The 27,735-nt window shown below is 40.4% G+C and overlaps 1 protein-coding gene across 1 annotated transcript in view; it reads left to right on the plus strand.

Annotated features, from left to right (window-relative positions):
* The window catches only part of LOC141800425 (proprotein convertase subtilisin/kexin type 4-like), a 255,721-nt gene that overhangs the window by 116,253 nt on the left and 111,733 nt on the right, over window positions 1-27,735 (plus strand). The window contains exons 7-9 of the mRNA XM_074682945.1: window positions 23,237-23,274; window positions 24,075-24,154; window positions 26,826-26,914. Coding sequence (XP_074539046.1) covers window positions 23,237-23,274; window positions 24,075-24,154; window positions 26,826-26,914 — 207 coding nt within the window. The remainder of the gene's footprint in view (window positions 1-23,236; window positions 23,275-24,074; window positions 24,155-26,825; window positions 26,915-27,735) is intronic.

Raw genomic sequence — 27,735 nt, forward strand, 5'->3', positions numbered from 1 at the left:
TTTACCTCTTATAACTACTGAAAGTGAAACTTCGAAACTTTTCAGAAAAAAAAGGACTTGAATACAAGGCAGACAAATGGTATCTTCAAATCACCACAGCAATCAGACGTGAGGAACATTTCTACGAGGTGTATTAATATTTATATAATAGCAGTTTTCATGGCGACCTCACTTCAAGCTGAGCAAGATGACTTCCATTTTATTTTATTTTATTTTAATTTTTTTTACAGTCTATGGTCAGGTCCTGTTCACACAATTTGAATGAACCAGGGAGAGTAAACAGTCTTTTTGGCACTTTACCTTCGTTAATTTTTTTTTTTTTTTTAAGATAGTAAACTCAGAGAGAGCTTTTTGTGTTTTATTTTGGACTTAATGGCAGGGTGACTGTGCTGCCTGTGTTTAAGATGATCTGTCTCTCATAATCAAAACTTCATGTATCAAAAGTACTAGAGCTATTGGTATTTGGTATCGGTGAGTAAACAAGAGAGAGTACTCATACTGGTATCAGTCTGAAAAAAGGGGTACTGAACATCCCCTTTTGAAAGTGACTTGCGCCCATATTTGCTACCACCTGGATATAAATAAGCACATATGTTTGGTTGCATCTCCTGGAGGGACAATAACAGAAATGGCTGTATATGGTTGGCTGTGTGTAACCTAAAGCAGTTTATGGACGTTAACCTCTTAGGAAGACTTAAAGCTGGAGGTGCTAGCTCTGTTAGGGTTAGCCACACTCGATAAAACACTTTGACATTGTTTAACAGCAGACTTTTTGACTACATGTATAGCTGTTAAAGGAAATTCTGTTCATTTTGTATCATTTTCTGAATGTTTTCTTTCCTTTGGACTATACATTTGGTGAGAATTAAATTTCTGTTCAAACAACTAAAAACTAAACAAGACTCAAAGCAGAAAAAGAGCTATGTTTGTTTCTTTCTGCAATAATTTACAAGAACAATTACCAAAGTGAGTTAAAGAATTTTCATGATCTATTACGTGCTCAACAGTAGAAACAACACCGTCCATCACAAAAAATTAAGTCGCTTAAAAATGTCCTAAAGTCTACATCTTTAAATTTTAAAGCAAACTCTTAATATTTAGTTTTCTGGTGTAGAAGTCAGGATATTCTTATTTTAGCGTTAAAGATCTGTGGACGCACCTGTGCTGTGCGACAGCTGCAGAAAGTCTTCATTTCCATGTTACAGCTATCACACAGCCAACACACTGGCTGTCTTACTGTAGATGTATGACCCAGGGTCAGATGTGTAGGTTGGAGCATACTGATGCAAGAATATTTTTTCTTTTTCCAAATTCAAAAGACATCTCACTCTGTATACTATCTCCTGCCAAAAAGTCTTTTTTCCTTCAGCCACAAAAGTGTGATCCTATTTTATTCTTCCCTTCGGTACGCAAACCAGCAACCTAAACTTCCTGAATAGTGAAAGTTTGGTGAAAGAATCATGGTTAAGTCAGACAAAGTTCTTCTACCAGTGTTAACTTTATGGTAAAACAACTGGGACTTTTTTTGGAGTGCATTTGTAAGTCTTTTTTTTGTAATTTGTAAATTAGCTCAGAGTTTGTGATGCTTAAACAAAAGTAGTATGGGATTTGAATCATCATGTCATGATGAGTAAAGACAGCTGGACTTCCCTGAGCACTGCTGTTCATTTAGACGTCTAGACTTTTTGTAGTTATGCATAACAGTAGAAATAGTGTGTTTTTGACAGCATGGTTTTTATTGCAGTCTTATACAGAAAAGCCTGTGCTGTTGTACGTAACCACTGTACGGTACGGCACTCCGGCCCTTGAGCTGTGTGTTATGAACAACAGGCCAGGGAGCTGTACTGGAGGGCTAAGAGAGGAGCCGGCTGTATTTATGACTCTGCTGTTGCCTGAATGCTGCTTAAAACACTCAGCAGGCTTTTTATTTTAATGAGGGCCGGGCTGCTCCACAGCACCCTACTGCACTGAGCTGTGCTGTGTGGCATGGAGCAAGCGGTCTGTGTGTGTGTATGAGTGTAAAGGATTCGACTATGCAAATGCATGTGTGTTGGAATGATCAGTCAGGTGTGTGTGTGTGAATGTTATCTTTTTAAAGGCACTTTGGAAGTGTCTTGCTGTCTGCTGTAAATGCTCCTGGTTTCACAAAGAAGACGTCTCGGTGTATGTGTGAGACTGTGTCTCTGATTAGGCCTGCGTAGGTGTAAAACCATTGTGCATTTCTCTTCCTTCTCTTGCAATATGTTTTTTTTTCCTCAGAATTATCTCTTTTTCTTATCCAACAACCCACCCACCCACCCATCTACACACACTCACACAGACACACACACACCAGCAGCACCGTCTCTGTTGACAGGGTAAATTGTATGAAAAGCTTTTAAGGCAATTAGTGGATTGGGCTGGAGCCTTTCTTCCCATTCGCACTGTTCATTAGCAGCTCCTCCAGTCTCTGATATTACCATCACTCCAAGCTGGCATCAACACCGCTCACTTCTTGTCTGCATGTGTGTGTGTGTGTGTGTTTGTGTGAGAGAGTGTGTGTGCAGATGTGTTTCTGCAAGGCTGTCTGTGTCTGTGTGTGTTTTACACAGCTGAAGCACAATTTCAAAGCACACAATTGTCAGAAAATAGATCCTTGCCGCCCTGCCGTTCTGACTATTTTAATCCATTTCAATAAAAGCACAAAAAAAGAAAATACAATGCGACGCACACACAAAAAAAATCATTATCGTTATGGCTATCATCGCATTTCTCCCCTGATTATTTTTTTATTAGCCATTTATTTTGGCTGAAAAATGATCCTCCATCAGTGTCTATCTTCATTTAGGTTTCCCATTAAAAAAAAGAGCTGAAATGGATTTAAACACTGTGCTGGAACATTTAGTGGGATGCTCGTGATGCCATTACATCTTGTTTTTTGTGTTCTATAAATTGTAAATGGATCAGCTGAAGCAGAGAACAACACTTAACCAGATGACACACACTTTTATTTAAAAAGTAATTAGCTCTCAGCCTCTTGTATCCTCTTTTATTAGTTGGATTATGTTTTTCTAAGTGTGTTTTGATTTGTGATCAATGCATTATTTGTCTCTTTTCATATCACCTTGCCACTTTAATCTTGCTAAAGTGTAAAAATTGTGAGGGATAACACTTGTTAAAAACTCACAGTCAGTGTGTGGTCTGCTGGTGTTGTAGTATCGTAGTGTGTTAGTGAATGGACAAATGGACTGAATGTAAATTAGATTTTTTCTGGTCTCTTTAAATAATTTCTCTTTATCAGAGAAAATGTGGAAAGCACAGCAGGTTTGTATCAATGTGTGATAGATGTGCGTACAATGCATGTGCATCAGGAAAGCAGCTGTGCATGAATGCAATTGTGGTATGAAATCATCAATGATGCATGTTTGCATCAGTCTGTGTCGTAATTATAGACTGTAAAAATAATGGACGTCATCTTGCTTGGCTCGAAGTGAGGTCGCCACAAAAACTGCTCCCCCTGGTGGTTGGCTACAGTAAAGGTAAAAAAAATCCATCTCTTCAGTCATTCCAGATGGGCTGTGGTCAAACTTTAAAAAAAATGAATACACCTTGTGTTTCTCACTTCCAATTGTTGTGGTGATTTGAAGATATCATTGGGCTGCCTTGTTGTCAAGTCATTTTTTTTCTGAAAAGTTTAATTTTCATTAGTTATAAGAGGTTAAAAATGAGGCTTAAGTCATATTTAACGATGATTGAAAGCTACTGTTTTTGTGTATTTTTTCAGTGGACTGTAAAATATCTTGGACCATAGAGCAAAGAAAAGATCAGAGTCTTGAAAGAAACAATTATTAGTTTTGTCACCTGGCTCAACTCAGATTCTCTCATAACCTCTACTGCACAGACTCTGGTTGCACATCTGCTGCCAATGGCGGTGCCTGTGATGGGGGTATTTTGGTTTCAAAACTGGACAATAGTAAATGGCAAAGCCACACTGTCCACTCTATATACAGTCAATGGTTTTAATCCTCAAGTCCAGGACTTGGAGTTGAGTCCTGATACTCGGGACTCATCTCTCAACTTTCAACCGAGCTCTGCTGTCTCAAACGTGTACTCGAGCACTTGAGGGTTGACTTCAGGACTCAGAAGATAGGGAGGAGGATTTGGACTTATTATTGGTATGGAATATTTGAATGTTGATGTTTGATTTCTCTTAAATACAATTTTTATCTAATTTATCCTGTTTGGATCCAGGAGTGGCCTGTGTGTTGGCCTGCGCTCACATTATGCTCATGTCAAACATTCAGTCTAAAACAATGAAGCCTATGCAGCAGTGTTAAAAGCCACAGTTTGTTGAGTGTCTGCTTGAGGCTGGCCGTAGAAAGACCAAAAAACCACATGCACACCAAGCCAAAAAGCAGACTTTTATAGCTGTAAATAATAATCAATAGCCGGGTTCAATGATGGCTCATTTCTCTATTGGCACACACTGGAGGGGATGCTTTTTTTTCTAATTCAGTAGTGCAGAAGATATCAAGATCACAAGTTTACCCAATCAGAGGCACAGCTCACATGACTGACAAGTCTGGCACTCAACAGCTGTTAGTGAGGAGGCTGAAAGCCCACCTCTTGAGTCACAGTTTCCAACATGGCCCCTGCCAACAAAAGGCTTCATTACTCTGAACAGATGGGTGACATCACGGAAACTACATCCATATATTATACAGTCTATGGTTCATGTGCCAGTTTATTTAGCTACAGTTAGCTACAGCCATGATGCAGAAATACTGTTAATCTTGGATTTTGCTCAAACATGATCAGAGCAACACATTGGATATGTGATGGAACCATCAAGAAGACTAAAGGTATTTTGAACTGTTAGTTCTGTTACTGTGTTAACAAGCTTCTGGTAATGCTAGCTAATGAAGTGACTCAACCATTTGGCCTGACATGTTGGGTTGGCTAAAGTTCTGATTGCAAGCAATTTAGCTGCAGGTATTTTGGGATTCATTCAACACCTGCAGTGTACCCACAGCAGTCAAATCCATGACTACATCCCCTCATTAAGAGAAGTGTGGTGCTTATCTACACACAACTAACAGCGCTGTAACTTCCCAATAATTTAAATGCAAACACAAAGGAAAGAAACTGTAAGAATCTATTGATAAAAGACATGTCGTTATACACAGAAATTATGAGGATTTGACTTTTCACAACTTGGACTCAGATTCAGGGAAACGACTCAGGTTAGACTGAGATTCTTCTTAAGTTGACTTACTTCAACTTAAACACCTCCCTTGTTGAAACTTCTCTTTTTCTAAACACAGTTAATCCTTTTTACTGAAATCAAATCTAATAATCTCACAGTAAATGAGAAATTTGATGTTACTTACATAAAGTTTTACACCATTTCCTTAGTGTGTATGTGTTTGTGTGTGTGTAGGTGGAGTGAAGGGGAGCAGGGTGTTGTGTGGATGAGTTTGTGTTTCAGTTTTCACTTGTGTGTGTGGTTATTGAGTGTAAGAGTGTTAATTATCTGGAACACTAGAGCGTCGCCAGCTTTGAAGAAGGGCGAACCAAGAGCTGTACATTATTGATGAATGACACACATAGCTGGTGTATTTACAAACACATGTGTGAGTTCATCAGCACAAACACTATCGCTTTTTCACATACTCTCTTTCTGTCTCACACACACTAACACACTCTCACACACACAGACACACACATAAATGGCGGGGTTATTTGGCAGTGATCATTGCAGCAGCTCTGGAATATTCAGCAGTGGTTGCTGACACACTTTCAGTACCTGCTATACGTTAGGCTCCCCTCTCTGGTCCATGAGGGACTGTCACTGGCCCCAAACTCTACATTATTTAGCAGACGCAGCATTTGATCCCACAGCTACTGCTCAGATTAGTCCATCATTAACACCAAGTAAAACTAGCACTACTGTGTGCTTTCATTACTGGCACTCAAACACACACACACATGGATGGCGTCTTTGCTGTGATTTTTCGCGTAGGGAGTCTGTAGATGTAATTAATCTTAACATGTTTATTTCTTTGCTCTTACTGCGCTGGATTCTGGGTTAGTTTTGGTGACAAAAACAGATTTTCTTCTTCACTGAGTCTTTGCAGTTGTTAGACAGCCTTCCTTTCTCTCCATGCAGAGTGAATGACTGAAACGCTTTTCTTGAGTTTTACACTCAGAACTTGAGATTATTGGATTATCTTTTGCAATTACCTTCACATGTGAAACTTTAGCTGAAATGTGTTTTAAATGTAGATGTCTTTTGCCTTCAATCAGTTCCAAACAAATACAAACTTTATTCAGAACAGACCTTTTTTGCAATTTATAATAAGTCATAATCTTCTGTTTACATTTCTACTGAAGAAAAGTGAACGTAACTGTCACTAAATGTCTGATTTAAGTCAATTTTTGTGTGTTATTCCAGCTCTTATTTATCATCCAACAAGTTTTGTCAAGCTGCACAAAAAGGTATGTAGGCTTTCAGACGTAAAGCTAAAACAAAAATTATGAAACTCTGAGATTTTGCGCCCAAACATACCTCAAACCAAAACACAAAATATGGAGTGATGCAAGGCAGCTCAACACAGACACACAAGCACAAAACAGTAAATAAACTAAAAAGGATTTTAAATAGAAAAGAATAAAGGGCAATGCATGAGTGGAAATGGGAACATTAACAATATGCAGCGGTCAGATTCCAGACTGAAGTGCTGTCTCAGTCACCCTTCCTTTCAGTGAAGAGATGATGGGCTTCAAGGACAAGAAGTTGATGTGATGTGCGTTAAAAGGATCCTTCTTATATCAAGTTGTTGCTTGCTAGAAATGTCTCTCAGTTAGGGGTAGATGGGTCCTGAAGTAGATACTTTTACTGAGCGAATTCTGTCTGTAGTACTGAGTACCAGCTAACATAAAATCAAATGGTACCATGTTTTGGTACCTTAATGTATCCTTGTGACTGTGAGGGAGTGGAAGAGTTGGTGATTTTCTCAGTGGACATGAACACAGCATTGCAAGTTTTTATCTTGAGAAATAAATATGGTAAATTAAACAAAGTTTTTTTTCTAATATTACCACATAAACACACACAAAAGTACAGAAAATTGGGACTGTTGAGTACTGTTATCGATTGCCAGGTACCTGGCATTGGTACCCTATGGTTTTAAATGTGAAAGGTACCTATCCTTTCTCTCAATACAAGTTTCTTTGCGCACAACAGATGCTCTGTTTTTGTCCCTCTTGTGCTGCAGAAGGAACATGGCGGTGCTAAATAGCGGCGCTACAGAGACCCACTAATGTGTAGACACCATAGACTGTAGACTAGGATGTAGCCTGTGTGAAGATGCCCAGCAGTTTCTGATGCAGTGTAATAAAGACTTTAATCAGCATGGGGTATATTGGAAATGATGCAGGCTTTGAGCCTCCTCACTTATAGCTTTAGGGCTCATTCCTGTCAACCAGCTGAGCTGTGCCTCTGATTGGGTAAACATGTTTTTAATGCTGTAAAAGCATTGACTTGGCATGTATGTAGTTTCCGGTCTTTCTGCAGCCAGCCTCAAACGGACACTTGGTGAACTGTGGCTTTTAGCACTTCTGCGTTGGCTTCATTTCTCATGGCTGGTAGACTCAAAAGCCTCATTTTAAGTTAGGACAAACAAAACTGTCTCTGAATTCAGCCTGTTTTTCTTTCAACGAACATAATTACAAAAAAATGATATTTGGTTGTAATCAAGTCTGTTCTGTTTAATGTTGCCAATTGTTACGTACTGCTCCTTTAAATCTGTGTTGGATTTCATGTGTTGGCAAGCAGCACAGCTTCATATGAAAACTGGAGTTGCTCTGTTACTGATGAAGGTGAACTGTAGCCAAAAACACGTCATCAGTGTTAGGTCCCTGCTACTAATAGTTTTCCAAAACATCAGATATTTCTTCTTTGAAGTATTTCTGTTTTACTGTACACAGTAGTGGAGTGTAGATTCTTAGGTAGAATTTTAAAAGGCACAAGTTTCTTCAGTTTTGCTGCAAAATTCCTTTATTTCACATTCACCATGTGTTGAAGAAGACATGAGAGTTTGAGCTACAGGAAATTGAAACAGTTTGGCTGCAGGATCAAAGCACTGACATAGCTGTTGAATTCATCCAGAAACTGAAACTGTATTGTGTTTAACTGCAAAGTGTTTCTGTAACGTCACACCCTGACCTGAGAATGACTTCAGCAATGCATCCATCAAATATCTGCTCTCAGTGATGAAATGTGTTTGTATGAACATAGAGTTGTTGTGCTCTGCATGTTTTAGATCCTCTTCTGACGGTTTAAAGAATGAACCACTGAGTTACTCATGCAGCTGTAAATGTTTCCACAGGTTTCCGCTGAAAGTGAAACGAGCTCAAAGCTCTCCCTCAGTCTCTGTCACAGTGGTGACTTTCGGCTCTGGTTCAATAGCTGCCTGCCCGGTCAGTGCAGTCTGGGGACACATTGGTTTTTATGGAGGCATATTATTGTTTTATTGGGGTCAGGGGTCAAGCGGGTGTGCTCTAGGCTCTGGCTGTGAATCGATACTGTATAGAACAGCCCAAGGAGCACAAATATTGATCTATGAATATGCATAAATCTTATGTCACACAACATTTCCTTCCCCACACACAAACACACGCATGAACGTAAGAAATAATCACACTTGCATGTTTCCACATGGTCCAGAGAAAAAGGTTATTCATGCTCAGTCAGTGCCAGACGCTGAGACAATAACACACAAGCTCCTGTTAGAGGAGAGACACAGTTGGCTGTGATGTGCATTTCTAAGTATTTTCTTTTTAATGGCACAGATATGTGGAAACACGTCAGGATTTCCTGATGTTTAAGGAGAGTATGTTTTTGTCATGAGGGGTCAAACCTAGAGGAGAGGTTTGATGTAAAGTAAATATTTCTACAGGCTGACACAGATAACAGCAGGAGATAAAGAAAACTCTCTAAGGCTGAAATGATCCTTTAATCCTTCACCCTCAGTTGAAGCCTTTCCCCCCATAGCAAGGACAAAATCTCCCTCCTCCTCTGCACCTCTCTACACCCAGCCAACGAGATGACATCACATGTGCTCCTGTGTGTGTGTGTGTGTGTGTGTGTGTGTGTGTGTGTGTGTGTGTGTGTGTGTGTGTGTGTGTGTGTGTGTGTTAAAGAACTATATCGTTCCTCTTGACTTATTGAAAAAGGAAACTTCTGAAGGCTCTGTGGAGCATCTGAAGTCCTCTGAGCTGCTGACCTCCTCACTTACAGCCAGGCTCCTGGGAGGAGGAGGAGGAGGAGAAGGAGGAGGGGGAGGTGCCATTAGATTCTCTCTTTTTTTTTCTTCTACTTGCTCTATCCTTTCTTTTTTCTCTATCCTTCCTTTTCCTCTTTTTCCTTTCCTCTCTGTCCTTTCCTTTCTTCCCTCTCCTTCGTGTACTTCCTTTCTCCCCTTTCCTAGGCCTCATTCTTTCCTTCCTCACCAATTCTTCTATTTCTGTCCTCTCTCTCCTTCCTCTTTCCTTCTCTTTATCTTTCCCTTTTCTCCTTTCCTCTCTTCTTTCCTTTTCCCCTCTCCTTCCTTTACTTTCTTTCTCCTTTTTTCTAAAGCTCCAGTTTATCCTTCCTCTCTCATTTTTCTTTCTCTGTCCTTTCCTTCCTCCTTCCTCCCTCCTTAGGTCTCTTCTCCTCTCCTTTTCTTTCTCTCTCCTTTTCTATTACTCTTGTTCCCTAATTTTCCCCTTTCTCTTGTTTCATCTTTATTTTTTTCTTTCTCTTTACCCTTTCCACCTTTTCCTCCATCACTCTTTCCTTACCTCCCTCCCCTCTCATCTCCTCATTCATTTTCCTATCTCTTTACACCCTCTCTTTTCAGTTCTCTTTCTCCCTCTCCATCCATCCATTTTTCTCTGTCCTTTCTTCTCCCTCAATTCTTGAATGTTTGAATTTTTCTTCAGATAAAGTTTCTATCTATCTATCTATCTATCTATCTATCTATCTATCTATCTATCTATCTATCTATCTATCTATCTATCTATCTATCTATCTATCTATCTATCTATCTATCTATCTATCTATCTAGTTCCTCTTTCTTCTCTCTGTTCTTTCCTTTCTCTCATATCATCTCTCCTTTCTTGTTTCTTTTTCCTTCCCTCTTTTATATCCCTTTCTTTTCCCCCTTCTTTGCTTACTCCCTCTGTTTTCTCCTCCCTCTTTTCTCTCCCCTTTCACCCTCTCTTCTCCTGCCATTACTTCATTACTTCATTTTGCTCTCTTCCTCTTCCCTCTTCATGTTTTTCCTCTTCCTCGTCTTCTCTCTGCATTTCACTCTTTCTTACTTTCTGTTTGTCACTCTTTCTTTCTTCAACTTGAGCTGTTTCTCTTCCCTTGTCTCTCTTCATCTGTGTTCCTCTCTCCTTCCTCCTCCTCCCTCCTTCCTCTTCCTCTGTCTACTTCTGACTTCATATCAGTATAAACTGATCTTTGTGGGCCCTGGTCCTGTCTCTTGCTCTTTTTATCGCCTGCCTATCAGTCACTTTCTCTCACTGTCACCCATACCACAAAAAAACGGGGTGACATGACCAGTCCTGCGTTGCTATGGTGACAGTCCCACTGGTATGGTGGTAGTGAAGATGGCAGCGTTGGGCAAGCCTCTCTGCGTCTACTTGTAAGTGTATATTTCTGCATTCTCTGGGCTGTGAGTCGCCAAGTGCAATGATGTGTGTAGTGTTCATGTGTGACTGTGTTTATAGGTGTGTGTGTGAGTGTGCTGTACGCGCAGTGTGTAACGCGGCCTCCTGCAGATGTTCTCGAGCCTCAGTGCCTCCCGCCAGCTGCTCCGCCCCCAGAACTCACACACACACACACACACACACACACACACACACACACACACACACACACACACACTTACTCTCTTCTTAATTAAGAGTGCTGTGCCATGGTGGGCGACTCAATGGGGGCACCATGGCACACACACTACATACACTCTCTCACAGAAGAAGGACTGAAGACAGAGCCTAGTTCCTGAGTTCTCTGTGTGGGTGTGTGTTTTGGTGTGTGCTGGGAGATGATCCTCTGGTGTTGCCCTTGAAGCCCCATGGTCGCAGTGCTGCTGGTGCTGGTAGGTAAACAAGCAGCTAATCAGGACTGTGTGTCTAATCTACACTCACTACTGAGCACCACAGGAAGGGCTACTGACACCAACACACGCTGTCCTCACTGTGCAAGTGAAGAGAAGAAGGAGGAGGAGGAAAGAAAGAGGCGGAGGAAGGGGTGGTGGTACAGCAGGTGAGGCAGAGGAGTCAGAGGAAGATTTGGTGAGAGATGGAGGCGAGAGAGAGGAGAAGGTAGGAGGTGGAACTGCTGGAATAGATGAGGAGGGGGAGGTAATTCTGAGGTGGTTCATAGACAGAGGTTTGATCCTGTCAGTACTGGGAGGACGAACATGGGGGGAGAGGCACCAACACATGAGCTTCACTCATTATGTGCAGGAGTGTTCATAAACCAAGCTCTGTGGGTTTTCCTTCAAGTCCTCTTTTTCAAATGAAGGTTTTCCAGATGCAGAGTGACACAGTGACAGACAGCTGTGGTTCCTATGAGTCCCTCATAAGTCCTAAAACATCTCAAATCAGGTTTTCAAAATTAAAGTCTTCTACATGTCTTCGCAGATTTTTAATTTTTACCAGTGGGAGGTCTTTAATTCAGACGGCACTATTTATCTAATTTTCACTGTTGAGCTAATCGTATGATTTTTTCTATTTCTTTTTTTTTACTTCCCTCAGTATATGGATGGTAAGCTTTTATATTTATAGCAAACAGCAGTGTGGTTTAATCTCATCATGCCTGGACATGTCGTGGTTGGAGAAGACTTTATCTACTCCAGCCAAATCAAAGTATTGGAGACAAATTATCTGTTATATTCCAACATTTGTCACAAGTCAGGTTTGATCACCTTAATGACACTTAATGACTGAGGAACAGATGTCAACACAGCAACCCAATAACAACTACTTCATAGACCAACACAACACAAATATTTAACCTATAGTTTTCAGCACAAGTTTGTCTGTTTGACGCCTCTTTGATTCTCATCTCTTTTCAGATACATGTTGAAGGTGAAAAACTGTCACAGTTAAGATTATAAAACTTACAGATCAGCTTTATTTTGGCTATTAGTCTCTTTTCATTTTTGTATGTTGTACTTGTTAAATACTTTTAGTTTAATTTGTCTTGACTGGCTGTATTCAGTGGGATAGCTGACATTGTCAAACAAAGATTTATTTTGCAATCAGCAAAGTATTTAAAACAGCTTTCGAACCTTGGATTTGTTAGACACACTACACACGTTCAAAATGCTATTTGTTTTGCTGTCAGAAAAAAATACTGCTTTTTTGAGTTGCATTTTTAAAAAGTCTTGATTTTGAAGAGCTTTTTAGGAACTAGGGATGGGAATCGAAACCGTTTCCTGTTGAGAATCAATAGAATTCATGTCCATATCGTTAGCCTTCGTGCTGAAATCTCCCCTTATCAATTCTTTACACTATGAAGTTTTACCGAAGAATTGAAAAGAAGAAATGTACATTACCCTCTTACACCAGATTCCTATTCAATACATTCAACATGGCATATTTTAGTAGGGATGGGTACCTTTCACCTTTGAAGCGATATGGTAGTGATACCGGTACCTGGCAATCATTACTGGTACCTAACAATACCAATTTTTGATACTTTTGTGAGTGTTTATGTAGTAATAGATATTTATTTGTTTGATAATAAAATCTCAAAGTTTTTCAACTTAACACATTTATTTCTCAGTATACAAACTTGGAATGCTGTGTTCCCCCTTCTCTTCCTCTCCTTCACAGTCATAAGGGTGTGTTAAGGTACCAAAACATGGTACCGTTTGATTTTACATGAATCGTTACTCTGTACAGACAGAATTTGGTAAGTTCCTATGAAAGTACCTAATTTGGTACCCATCCAGATATTGCAGCTGCTATGGCTGTACTCTGCAAGGTATCTATTGAGTTGTGCTTCTGATATGTGCAAAAGAATATTTTACAGCCAAGGTCTGTGTTCCTGCTTTTGAATAAAAGACTTATAGATAGAAAACTTCCCTTTGCAGTGAAAAGTAACACATATGTTTAAACCCTGTGTTGCCTCAGAGTATTTGACCATGGGGATCATTCAGGGGTCCAGTTTGTACTGCACATCACGAATTATGTAATATATACATGACTTATATGAGCACTACCAAGGATCAAACGATACAGGGGTTAGGTTTTTTGTTAAAAAAAAAAAAAAAGGAAAGAAAAAAGGTGCTCAGATTTTTAACTCATCCTCCTCTTTTTTGCTGCTGTACAGTATGTTCCTCAGTGTTCTGCCCTCAGTCCCTCTTCTTTAATGTTTGTCTTAGTCTCATCTAGATTTACTGTCATTTTGTCCTGCGGCTCTTCTTGTTCCTTATTATCTCTTTCTTACTCTGTTTCTTCCCCTTGGTGTCTTTTTAACCTCACACATCCTTCTAATTTCTCTGCTCTTTCTTCACCAGTGTCTCCCTCTTTCTCTCACGGTTTCTCTCCCTCCATCGCTCTGTCATCTCCTCTCCTCCGTTCCTAACACACCCAAACACGACAGAGCACCACGGATAGTTAATAATTCTCTAATTTCCGCTCTTCACGGCATGTAGAAGGTGTCGCAGATAACCTGATTTATCAGACGGCTATTAGAATGTGAATCAGGGGTATTACAGCAATGGACAATAACGTGCACATTGTTTAAACAACGCCATGGGACTAATGGATTTCAAAATGAATTTGTCAACACCGTTCACTGTGAATGTAATTAGTCAAATGAGAGCAAAGCAGTGGAGGGGACCGGAGAAGGAGCTGGGAAAGAAGAAGAAAATGAACTTATGTTGGCTGAAGCAGGGAGACGTGAGGAATTTGTGGCTTTTTTAGTTGTTTACATTAGTTCTTATAGCAGACCTCCCACTCTAAAACTCTACACACAAACCAAAAAAGACTAAACCTCTCTGATCCACTGCATAATAACACCCGGTGTCCTAAATAATGTACCACACGTCACTACATAACACATAAATAACAATTCAAAATAAGATTATGTAACTTCGAAGAAATAGAATTTCTCTTTAAAGAACTACACGCTAATGGAGCGATGCCTGTGAGCTGGTTAAGGAAGCATCTCAAGCTGCGCGACTTCACACTCCAACTCCTCTTTATTTGTACAGCACCTTTCATAAATACAAGAGTGCAGCACAAAGAGCTTCACAGACACATAACAAACACATCCTCTCTACTCAGCTGTCCATGCTAGCTGCAAGGCTTCCGGTCTTTGTCCATGTGCTGGTGCTGTGTGGTTAGCACTGTTGCCTCACACCAAGAAGGTCCCTGCTTTAGATCCCTTATGTGTGGAGCTCGAACATTTTTCTCTCTCTGGGTACACCAGCTTCCTCTCACTGTTCACACTCTGGCTTGTTAGGTTAATTGGTCACTTTAAATTGCCTGTTAGTCTGAGTGACAGTGTGTTTGGTGTTTGTCCACATGTTGCCTCTGTGAGAGGCTGGTGACCTACACGGGGTGTACCCGGCTTCTTACCCAATGACAGCTGGGATGGACTACAGCCAAGTAATGGCTGGGTGGATGGATGGATGGGATGATGCTTGGATGGATGGGAGGCTTGACTGATTGATAGCTTGGAAGGATAGATAGATTGATGGCCTGGAAGAATGGATGGTTGGATGGATGGACGGATGAATAGATTGACTGATGGTTTAAATTGTAGGATTGATCAATGATAGAGTGAAGGAAGGATCGCATGTTGGATGGATGGATGGATGGATGGATGGATGGATGGATGGCTTACATGGATGGGATGGATCGATGATGAATGGATGGAAGGGTGGATGGACTGATGGTTTAGCTTGTAGGATTGATCAATGATAGAGTGAAGGAAGGATTGCATGTTGGATGGATGGATGGATGGATGGATGGATTGATGGTGGATGGATGGATGGATTGATGGTGGATGGATGGATGGATGGATGAATGGCTGGATTTCTGGATGGATGGGTGTATAGAATGGTTGATGGAGGGGTGGATGGCTTTGATAGCTGAAAGGATGGACTGGTGGATTTATTGGATGGATTGATTGTATGATTTTTGGTATCTGCCCCTGTTGCCCTGCATTAGTGCTTTGCTTTTATTTTCACCCCCAGAATCCACCTGCTCTTGGTTTTTTCAGATATCATTACATCTCAACTAAATTTCACCTCTTTAGTAAAACCGACACCACAGATCATATGATACTGAAATTTCAATCTAAAGCCATTCCAACAAGAATCATCTGACTGAAATTTGCTCAGTGTTAATAATATGATCAAAGTAAGAGCAATGCCGTACGAGTGCTGTGAGTTACACTCAACACTTGGGGTGGGCGATATGTATCCCATACCATATTATCCAAAATGTTGCTTAGACGATGTGCAATTTTACATGATCAAGTATTACTCCTTTGAAAAAACAGACGGTGCATAGATGGCAAAGGAGAGGTGCTTGAAAGTCCTCATTCGCTGAATGCTTACCTCAGAAGCCAATCAGTGAACAGGGTTCAGTCACGTGACTCAGTGGAAAATAAAACACTATATAGTCACACAGGGAGGAAACATGTAGGAGTCTCCTGTCTCAGTGGATGATTTAATAGCCAGACATAGGTCCATGTTCCTCGCCTGAAAATGGTTTGGAGCAAGTGTAGCATCTTCACAGGAATGGCATTGGGAAATGTTTCTCGTAGTAGTTTTCCAGCTCTCTGTCCGCTTTACAGAATGAGTTTGTCTGTGAGTGTGAGTGTAATTGCGTCCACGTGTTGGTGTGCCCGTGAACACGGTGGGGCGCGTTCACAGGCATTGAGGTCTAAACTAAAGTCAGTACAATACACTAAGTTTACCATACACTGTATGTTACTCTGAACCTGCAGATAAACTGTCTGTCCAGCCATCCTCAGTGAGTAGTGTCAGAGTAAATTTTCGGACCCTAAAACTCATAAGAGCATGCGGCCCTGACTCATTTTAGAGCTGCAGGTGGATTTGCATTTTAGTAGAGCTGATTCAACAGGATTGTATCTGTTGTTTGATTTACTGATGATAGTGAGTGATAGATTTTTTGTTTTCCTTAGTTTTTTATTTTTTTTTTCAAAGAAGCAGAAGAGAGGAAAAATCCTGATCTTGATATTTTGAAGATCCTGGCTAAGATCCTTTAAATTTGGACGGCCCTAATGTTTTGTTTTTATCTTTTTCATTTGAGAATACTGACTCTGCCTACATTATTAATGGCTGAGCTTTAAACCGTACTCATTTAGTTTGGATGGCATCGAGAGAAGCCATTTTATGCCACACTGCCCCCCTCTCCTGTACTGCTCATATTTGATTCAGTTATTTGGTAAGCCGCTGCCAGAATAGTTAGTCTTACAGTTTCCTCTCACTTCCTGTAGCTCTACTGTATGTCTACCATTCTTGGATCACTGTCTGTGCTCGTAGGCGTGTTGTACTTTACAGATTTGCACTTGTGTTGAGCAACATGAAATTTTAAAACCGTCTTCAGCGACTGAAAATGTTCAACTGTCATGTGAGAGTTATCTGTGATTGTCAATTTGAGAGGTAACAGCTGAAAACCCACACAACATGTAGAAATAGATATTTCTCTAAAGTGGAGATCTCCGTCGAAAGAAGCAGCACAGTTTGGTACCAACGCACACACACACACTTCCTCTGCCACCTCCAGCTCCGTGTCTGGGTCTACCTCAGAAGGAGAGCTGGCCGCTGGGCAGACAGGGCAGCGGGGTGTGGTGAGGGGGCAGTAGGTACGTGCAGCTTGAATACTAATGTCCCACTTTAGAAGTCAACCTCTTTTCCATCCCCTCCTCCCCTCTGCGCTGTCCCTGTCTTTACTTGCATCTTATCCTTGCTGTCATTTCCCTTCAGTCTCTTCTTATCTGCCTCCTTTCATTTCTCGTTTCATCTTTTTTTTTCTCACCTCCCCCACTACTCTAAACAGTCCCTTTCTCCTCTCCTTGTCTTCCTCCAACTTGTCTCCTCTGTCTTTCACTCATGTCCTCTTCTTCTTCCCTCCCTGTGCCAGGCTTTCCATCACCCACGCTCCTTCCACATCCTTCCAACTCAAACCTTCCACCCGGCATCACTCATCAAACTGTCTTTCCCCCAAGATCTCTCACTGCCGTTCACTTTTCAGCACACACACACACACGCACACACTCTCACACACACGCTCACACACACATCCTTGACAAAGCCAGCTAATTACAGGCAAGTGTCCACTCCAGCCCTTCTTAAATACCGAGCTGATTAATGAGACGGAGGTGTAGGGCCAGGAAGTCTCACCCTTGGCGGGTGGTGATACACACCCCGTGTCTCTGCGCACACACTTACACACATTTCCTTTTCTTTTCACACTTGCAAACAGAAATTATGAGCAGTGTGTGGCTTCATTACAGAAATATCTGAATCAGTTTTTAATAGCTTAGCCTTCTCCCATGTGTCTTAGCCCTTTGCCTTTTTCACCTGTCAGCGGCACAGGCAGCCTGTTGACTTTTGCTGTTTTTCCGTACAGTAGCTCCTGAAGAGGGGCACTAAGCAGCGAGAAAAAGCCAGGGGGCCCCAGGTGTAGTGGGGGCCTCCTCTGAAGTGATGTCGGCTCATTTTCTCAGCAGCGGCTCAGGCACGACTCACCGTCGGCTCAAAATGGCCTCCGACACATCTCTGTGTCTGATTTGTGTGTGTGTTTGACCCTGAGGACCAGTGTGAATGCTGCCGGAGCAAGGAGATAGAGTGCAGCTGCTGCTGCTGAATGCTGACACACATGCAGAGCGGTAAACGCAGGCACACACACACACACCTGCACAATCACAATCTAGACTGGGTCAGCCAGGTTCAAAGCATTTGTATTCATGGAAGGTTTTGCATTGGCTCCACCACCTACAGTGTTTCATCTAACTGTGGGACGTTGCTTTCTACTTTCACACTTAGAAGACCTTGAATTGTGTTGGAGTGTGTTTATGGCTGTATTTATGGTCCCAGTGGTGTTACCTAAGTGAATGCACCTGACTGAATACTTCTTCCACTCATATCACCCTTATAAATGCTTGATGCTGCCATATTTTGACTCTCAAATTAACCCTGTTGACACTCTGCTCATGCTGCATATGTATCAGCTGTGTTATAAAGACACACATGCTTTACAGAGCAGCACACTGATGCTTAATCTTTAGATACAAATTCTAAAACTTTTCATACGTCATCTACATGCCAGATTAAAGGAAATATAACTCCTTAAATAGTCTGCAGACTTCTTCATTATTAAAATCCATATCATTTTATGATTTTGCTCCCACTACTTAGCTGAAACTACTTCTCTTTATATCCTAAATAACATCTCAATGAACACACACCATTTCTAAATTTACTTCTAGTTTTTTGAGCTCTTACTATCTTTTCATGCTCTTCAGGGGAAACCTATTCTGCTGCTGGTTCTGTTTTTAAAGCATCTTAATTTTAGTTTTTACTACCACTGGTAACATAACTTCAAAGCTCGTTAGCCAAATTGCTGGAGTACCACAAGGATTCCTACTTGGTCTGTTTTTTGTTTTTTTTGGGGGGGTGGGGTAATATAAACGTTAATTATTTATTTATTTATTAAAGCAGTTGTAGAGATGCCATACCTTTAACAGTGGCAGTGAGGAGTTTCTAAAGCCCCATTTCCACTAGGGGTGGGCGATACTGGGAATTTTGGTATCGATCCGATACCAAGTAAATACAGGGCTAGTATCGCCGATACCGATACCGATACCGATACTGATACTGATACCGATACTTTTTACATGAAATGTAATGATCATTGAATAGTTTTGTGATTTTGCCTTGAGTTGGTTGAATATGATCATGATTATGGTAAAACACAGCACAAAGATTTTAGGCAATAAAATGCCATTTTAAGTTGTATAAAAGTAAGAAAATAATTGTTATACCACCAAAAATGTTTAGGAAATAAAATCACAAGTGCAAAATAACAAAAAGGTTCATCCTATTTGCACAGAGAAGCAGCAAAAAGGGGGAAGGTAAAGTAAAGGTAATTGCTGGACGACAGAAGAGAAACTGCAGTATCGATCTCATCACGCTAGTATCGACCCAACACCAATACCTATCTTGGTATCGATACTTTCGATATTTAGATCAATACGCCCACCCCTAGTTTCCACCAAGCAGTTCGGTTTAGATCAGTACGGTTTGGTACAGGTTGGCTTGGTTCAGCTTGGTCCTGTTTGCGTTTTCACAGCCAACTGTCCTTCCTTGTGGTAGGCTGCGTGTAAGCCGGATACTGATAGCCACAATAGTCACATAATAGTGGGACACCATAGCAGCGTGACACAGTGTACCCCGCTAATAAATCCAATGAAGAAGAAAAAACATGACGCAGTAAACAAAAAGCAGCTTTGGGGACATCTAGCAATCTGTCTTCTTAGTGATTGACATGTGGCTCTTTGTTAAAAAGCACAATTAAGCTTTGTTTCAGAGAAGACTGTGTGCTGCTATGAGAAATACAGCCGCTGTCCCACAGTAGGTGACAATTCTTTTAACCAATCAACAGACTGCAGTGTTGTAGCTCCACCTTCCGGGTTCAAATTGGTTTAGTCTGGCACCCCTACGGAAGGGTGCCAAAAAGTGGGACCCTAAGTTATTATCTTGGTTATCGGGATTAGTCAGTGGAAATAACATAAAATGCGTGCCATGCTGTGATGAACTGAACTGAACAGCTTGGTGGAAACAGGATTTTTTCAAGATTGAGTAATCTTGAAAAAGTCTCCCTTCTAGATAAATGCCTGCTCGTAATCTGCATTTTTAGATAAGATTATCAGCATCATTGTGGGTTCTTTCTAAATGGTATTTTCATCTTCCCCATTGGGTCAGACAGGAATGGTTTGACTTGGGGCACATCGAAGTCTCCATGACACCACACAGGCCGATGAAGTTTAGCAGTGTGAAGGGAGATGTGTTTTTCTCATCTCATCTCATTAAGGCTTTCCCTTTGTCAAATGATATCAGACAAAAACAACCTGATATTAACAAATGCTGTTGTGACAATAAAAAAAACTCTTATTTCTCTCTTTTGGGTGGCTGTGGCTCAGTGGGAGAGTCATCGTCTCTCAATAGGGAGTTTGAGGGTTCGATTCTAGCTCCTGTAGTCACATGCCGAAGTGTCCTTGAGCAAGACACTGAACCCCAAATTGCTTTCACTGTTGGTCAGTGGTGTGTGAATGTGTGTGTCTGTGTTAGTTAAACTGATGGTTCCCACCATAGCAGTTACTAACATCAGTGTCAGTGTGAATATGGTGTGAATGGGTGAATGTAAAGCGCTTCGAGAGGTCAGAAAGACTAGAAAAGTCCTATAGAAGTGTATTTACCATCTTAAACTTACTCATACACATGGTTTACTGTTGTCTGGCCTTGAAGTCTTACACTGTGAGTGGTGAATGTTCTGTGTTTATAAAGCACCTTCTGACCTCTTGAGGTGCTTTCACTTTACACCTACATTCACGCCACATTTATATACTCATGACAGAGGCTGCTGTGTGAAGCATCTGTCAGTATTAAATAACAGTTGACAAAGACACTTTGCACATGGACAGAGGGTCTAAAGATGAGACCTCCCTCTGTTTAAGAGACGACAGACTCAAAATCCGAGCCACAGATGCCCTGTACACTTCGAAACTTACCTTAACTTCTGCTACCAGTCATAAAACTTCTACAAACAGTTGTTATATCTTCCATATCATTGTGTTCAACACTCATGCAAACAGTAGATTTGACACCCACATGGTCTAAAGGCTCATTAATCATCAGAAAAATAGGTCTGTTACTGTATATTTTAAATAGTTTAACTGTAACTTCCCACATGTTTCAGATAAATCCTTAACAAGGAGATGATAGCTAAATAATGCATCAACAAATAGGCCATTTCTCCTTCACTGCTGTCCAACTCACATTCAGCTCCTGTCTATTTCCCACCCAGCTGTTCGGTTGTGCAGTTGCCCATCCCTGTTCTCTCAAACTTCCTCCCACAGTCTTTCCTCAAAAAGTTTAGCCATTTTACCAACTATTCTTCTGAATTTGTTTTGTCCTGTCTGGCTCGAGCTGCTGGCCACACTGCTCAACAATGCCCCCACGATTTTATGCGGTGCTTCAATTTTTGCTCCTTTGAGGTCCACAAAATAAGGCAAAGACTTGTTTAGTCTTTGTTTTACAAATGACTTAGCTGAAACAAGGTGGTCTTTTTACACCAGAGCAGAAACACCTTTATTTTGAAATAAAAACAATAAATGGCAAATAGTTTCTGTAGTGCCATAAGGATGTCCTTAAAAAGCTTTTCTCTCAAATTTGGTTATAAAAACAGGTGATATTTAACCATTTAAAGATGTTTTTAGATTCTAAGCTGAACCAAACCCTCAAATCCTCTTTAATTTAAAAGCTTACACTTGAAACTTCTGAGCTTCTTTGAAGAATCAAGAATCAAGAAAAAGACAAACACACCAGCATGTTTGGGGTACGTTTCTGACTTTTTCTAACTTTTGGTATATCCCATAAATTCCATACGAAGGAGCTCTTGCTGGCCAATGCAGAGCGTCACTCAGCACACTCTCATCAAACTTTATGAGAGTACAGAAAACCTATTCAGCAGCCTCCTTGGCCTTGTGTTCAGCATGAAATCCAACTTGGCGGAAGCAAGTAGGAGAGATGGGCAGAGAGCTTTCTCTCTCTGATTCCCTCGAGAAATTCAAACTACAAATCGATAAAAATGGATGAATTTGTTAGTTTGTGAGTCATTCTCTCAGTTTGTTATTTGCTTGTTTTGCTTCCTGGGCTTCATGTTGAAGATCAGGAAGACGGTGTTGAAAGAACACAACTTTCACACAAAGCTGGTAAAGTTTGTATTTCCTCTCAGTGAAACTTTTAAGCGGGTATAGTTTGCACAATAAAATGTTTGTGAATTAATTAAGAGTTAAAAAACTGTCTGAGTGTGTATTTTCTGAAGTTTTTATTCACCTGTTTGATGGTTAACTAATTGTCCAAAGGTTTTGATGTAATGAAGATGAGAGATGTTGTTCAATAAATCAGGGAATCGATATTGGACTGTCACCTTCCTCTTCGATCAGTGTTGGAAATATTAGAAGCAGTGAGTTCATTTAATGTTTTGCAAAGTCCAGTGTCGGTGGAAACACGATCCACGATCGGTGGATGAGCTTGGACTATAGCGTCAGTAGTTATAGGAAGAACACTGCAGGTTGACCCATACAGCATGGCGTGCTCCAATGAGGCTTCACCAACCCAGGGCTCCATCCCGCCTGAGCTCGACACAATCAGGCCTCAACGGCAAAACTGTCGGCAGGTTACCATGACAACCCTGAGGCAGTGTGAGCATGGGACAAAGGCTGGCAGGTCCTGTGTGTGTGTGTGAGTGTGTGTGTGTGTGTGTGTGATTGAGAGAGTGCGGGTGAGTGATGTGTGGCGGAGCAAGCGCGGCCCTCCTGGGGCCCTCATTCGTTTGTCTCTGGCTGAGACCACAGGAGCCCTGATGCAGCAGAGATGGAGGAGGCGGGGGTGTCGGCAGTGGGGGTGGCTGGGGTAGGATCAGGAGGGGGTAAGTGAAAGAAAGGCAACTGATGTGGAAAGAGAGGATGAAAAATGATGCCAGAAAAGGTATGGAGTGTAGGACGGGAAAGCTATAAAAATGAGATTTGGGGGTGTAGAGATTTATTCTGGGCCTGTTTGTTCATTCACTCCTCCATCAGTCATCTGCAAAACTTAATACAGCAACACTTGAATCCTGACAACCGTTTGCTTTAGGAAATAGAGTTTGCTGGTACATTTTGGCAAATTAATTACACCAATTAGTAGGGCACTCAAAAACTCAAAAGTTTTAATAACCTGTCTACAACACTGAAGGCTCAGATGACTGGAAATAGCTCTTACTGTACCCAGCTCCCATGAAAATAATGACACAATAAGTGCACTTAGGCATGGTTTCATTTCAGCGCTGCAAAACATGAACGAGAGGATTTCTTTTTCATTCCTTTTTCTGAGACGTGATGATTAAAGGTTCCTCCCCATCTTAATGACATTTTCTTTCTCATTTTCAGGTATCGATCACACCAACAAGGACCTGAAGAAAAACTTTGTAAGTTGACTTTTATTTAGATTTTATTTTGAAACTGATGTCTGACAATTTGTGTTTAAAATACTACAATGATATCACTGCAGCTGTTTCTTACACAACCAATAAAGGGGTGGTATGCAGTTTAGTTTGTGATTCAGCTGTCTTTTTCATTAAGTTGCAGCTTTCATAGTTTGATTTTTGTGTTTTCATTGGATTTAAATTTGTGTATTGACTTTCTTTTAAATGATCCAAAATCCTTATCACTTACAACCTGAGACAATAAAGTGTTCATGCGGTGATAACGCTGTTAAACTCTGTTAGACTGGTGTTATACTGTCTGTCCACACAGCATATGTGGAGTGGCAGTGTTGTTTGCTCCTGCAGTGTCATATATAAGCCTATAGGCAGTTTGAAGCAAACAGGCCAACTTGTACTTTGTCGGAGCAGATTGCCTGGCATGGATAAGCCTGGCTGGAGAGACACAGGGAGAGAGATACATAATTGCTCTTGTACTGTTTGCTGCCAAGACATCCTCCTCCCGTTATGCCTATATAAACTGGCAAACAAGTCATTCAAACATGTTCACTTTTATGAGGCAGGCATAAACCACGCAAACACTCCAGCAGTCTGCACAGTGCTCAGGCTTCTCCTCAGTGACAGTGATTGCATCCAGTCTGAAGAAATATGTTGACAGACTTATTTAAGAGCCTGAAAGTCGTTTTTTGTGGAGTTTCTTCATTTCCTGTCATGTCACTCTGATGTTTGGAGATGAAGCTGACATTGTGTTGTGCTATAGGCTACGTTTGTTTTCTGAATTACAGGAGGCCCGCGCCAGTTTTGACCTGTGTGCTTCACACGGTCTGTCTCATGATCCCATGCCTGTCAGGGATGAGGAGAACAGGTAATATCTGTTTCAGCTTCTTTATTCTGGGAAATCACTTAGTGTATCTGAAGCCAAAAATCCCAAGATGAACTCAAGATAAGGGCTGTTTTCAAAACTGCCTGTAATGTAGCCTACCACTTTCAAATCTAGTTTGGCTGTTTGGTTTCTGTTCAGCTTTAGAAAGGAGAAGCAAAGCTGAAAACAAAACCATTTCCAGAGCATCAACTTATTATTTTTCTCATAAATGAACAGTTACCTGAGAGATAGATGTCACCTCTTTGACAACTAGAGTTGACAAAAGTCACTTTTGTTTTTAAAGTGTTGCTTTCACTTCTCTGTAAATGTAACAGGCTGTTGTTTTAGTGTTGTAGTATTATAGTAGTGCTGATAACTGACCACAGTAGGTGACCGTAGTACATCTAAAACTGAGTACCATCTGCCATAAATGGAAAAAAAGAGTGGAGACAGACTGGCCCACTTCATTCTGGGATTTTTTCACAAATCAGTAGGACATATAATATAAAAGTTTTATTTTTTATAGAAATAGAATATAATAGAAGAATATAATGTACTTTCTTAATCCCCCAAGGGAAATTCAGGTGTTTGGGAGATGAAGTGATAAAAAATAACATGAAAGAGGAAGTTCAGCTCATCTCCTGTTGGTTAGAGAAAGTCATATACATTTATCTACCTCATTATCCACAGTATGTGTATGTTAACTTAATTGTTTATCTTTTTTAGTTTTATTTAATGCAATTACTTTACTTCTTTTATCAGCTTTTTAATACTGTACCTTTAAATTTTAGCATAGCATCTTGTTCTTTGTCACTGCCTCAAGCTTTAAGAGTTTTTACTTGCACAGCTTTTGCCCAGTTTGTCAGCACAGATTTGGACCATTTTTATTCTTTTTTATGCTCTGGAGGAGTGGGTTGTGTGCTGGTAGGTGTGGGTTGGGGGGTGAGGGTGGAGGTTGGTGTTTTTATGTGTTTTTTTTTTAATTTATACATTAACCCTATGTTTGTTGATCCTGTTGTACCACTTTTGTGTATGAAAAGTGCTCTTTAAATGAAATCTGATTGGGTCTGACATCAGGGTATTTTTGGCACACCGCAGATTTTGCTCTCTTTCACATTCTACATACTACGTTATGGTCAAATCAACACAAACTGCTAGTTTAAAAGGTGGTTTCCATAACAGCCAAAGAGTTGAGAAAACTATTAACACCATCTTTTAATATGCTGTCATATTAACAGCGATATTAAGTGTTAGCTAGCTAGCACTAGCAACCGAGCACAGCCCTGGGTCAAGCAGCATTTCATTGAAAGTCGTTATTACATGGCATTACACGTCCAAATGAATGACTGAATAAATCAGTTCATATAAAAATGAACATGAATAAATAAAGGTATTCATGATGACTATTTCTGTGTTATACTTTCTAGTTACCCAATTATTTCAACTTATTTCTTCCCACACTTTGTTGTTAAGAGAACAGTTCACATTTAAGCCAGCAGTCAGTGCTACAGGTTATGAAGTCTTACTTTAGCCACATACTGGTTCATTTTCAAACAGGATTCTTTTATAAGAACATAACTTTTAAAATATAGCAATAGAATAGAGTACAATAGAACAGAATAGAATAGAATAGCCTTTATTGTTGAATAAAAATGAATGAATAGGAATGAAATTGAAGTGCTGCTCCTGTTGGTGAATGTAATGTGGGTTAACCTCTGTCATCTCTGCTCATATGGTACAACAGAAGCTCACCAAACAGCAAAGTCTTAAAATAAAATATGGAAATTTGAATCTACAATTGCTTTACAATGCAGTTTCAAAGCAAAGCTGATTGTTTTTTTTTCTTTTTCCCTTTTTTTTGCATGATGTACATAAGTAAATAAGTTTGTTTATGCAGCACCTTTCAGTAGCAGAGGTCACAAAGTGTTTCACAGAAAAAGGTTTAAAATGCAAAACAGAGATAACATTAAATACAACTCAATTCCATAAACGTTCACATGGTAAAAGATGTGCTGGGAAAACTGGTCAAAACAAATAAAGCTGAATTTTTTTTCATTTCTGTGTTTGAGTAGGAGACACTTTTGAAGAGCATGTTTTGGTGGACTTATTGAACTAACAGCAACTTTATACCCAAAGCAGCTATACTGTACATATAGGTAAAGGAATATAATCCCTGCTGGTTTCCTTGTCCACCATTTAGTGCCACATTGATCCAAAAATTATTATTAGTTAATTAGTCAGTTAATTTGCCACCAGAATCATTGTAAGCAAGTTGATGTTATTTTTGAGACAGAATGACAGGCTCATAAACACAAAATAAGAGGAGAAGCCAATTAAACGATCAGGGAGCAGATTTAGAGATATTGATCTTGTTGTACATCACTAAACATTTAACAGGTTAAAATTTGTTTATCACATGTAATAATCCTGTAATAATTATTCCAGTTCTTTCTGTGTTGTGGGTGAAATCAGCAGCAGAATACTGTCCTTGGTCTGAGCTGCTGATTCTGGTCCCTCAGTGTTTTTCTGTATCAGCCCAGAACACAGGGAGTACTTCTTGTAATTGTCTTAATTTGGGGCATGATCAGGTCAGAACATGTAAAAATGAAGAAGTCGTATCGCTGCGTGTTGAGTCTCAGTATGATGCTAACACCCTGCTCCCCCTCTGTCTCAGTCACGGTACCCGATGTGCTGGGGAAGTTGCCATGGAGGCCAACAACTCCTACTGCGGTGTGGGCATAGCCTTCAATGCCAGGATCGGAGGTGAGGAAAACAATGCACCCTCATCTAGACAGTGGGAGGCAGTGCACTGTGGGTGGACTGCAGTGGCCAAGACTGTGACATGGCATTTTCAAAAACACTTTTAGCAGGCCACTAGTAATTTCTTACAAAGTGGTCCCTGCTGTGGCAGAGTACAAAAAGCTTATTGCTAAGTCAATAATTTTTATTTGGTCTGTGCTAAAAAGTAACTCCACTGTGCTGAAGACTTTTTTACATAAACATGAATATTATATGTACATTTGGAATGATTTTACTAAAACGTCATCCAAGGATGAATAATTCAAACTCACCTTTTTTTAACCTTCATTCTGCTGCAGTGACAAGTCGAATAAAACGCTCATGCCTGGTTGTTGCAGCTATGTGATATGTCGTGAGTTGTTGTGAATATTACTCCAGATTTCCTGCTAAATAATGCTAAATTAAAGGTGAGGTTTTTGAAGTTCTAGTAGAAAATATTTTGCATTCAATTTTCTCTCTTAGCTTGCTGCAGACTCAGACAATTAATTTGAATTTCTTGTGCTGTCGAAAACCGCGACTGAAGAAGTCTCATCAGCTGTGCTGTTGTGACTATAATGTTGTGCGATCATCTTCACAATAATGTTTGATTTTAGTGTTGAACTTAATTTCATCAAAACAGATTCATTTAAACATGTGCGCTTATCAATGTTGTACATTGTGTCTGTGTATGAAGGGTGAGGCTCTGTGAATGCAGCACACAGCACAGGGACAGATTTCCACTGAGCTGTGCTGACCCTGTTAACAGCTCATTTTAGTGGGAGCTCTGGTAATGGCTTTTTTAGTGT

The sequence above is a fragment of the Halichoeres trimaculatus genome, unplaced genomic scaffold (genome assembly GCF_033239565.1).
Source record: "Halichoeres trimaculatus isolate MK-OKI-2021-1 unplaced genomic scaffold, fHalTri1.1 fHalTri1_scaffold_12, whole genome shotgun sequence".
NCBI classification, from domain to species: Eukaryota; Metazoa; Chordata; class Actinopteri; order Labriformes; family Labridae; genus Halichoeres; species Halichoeres trimaculatus.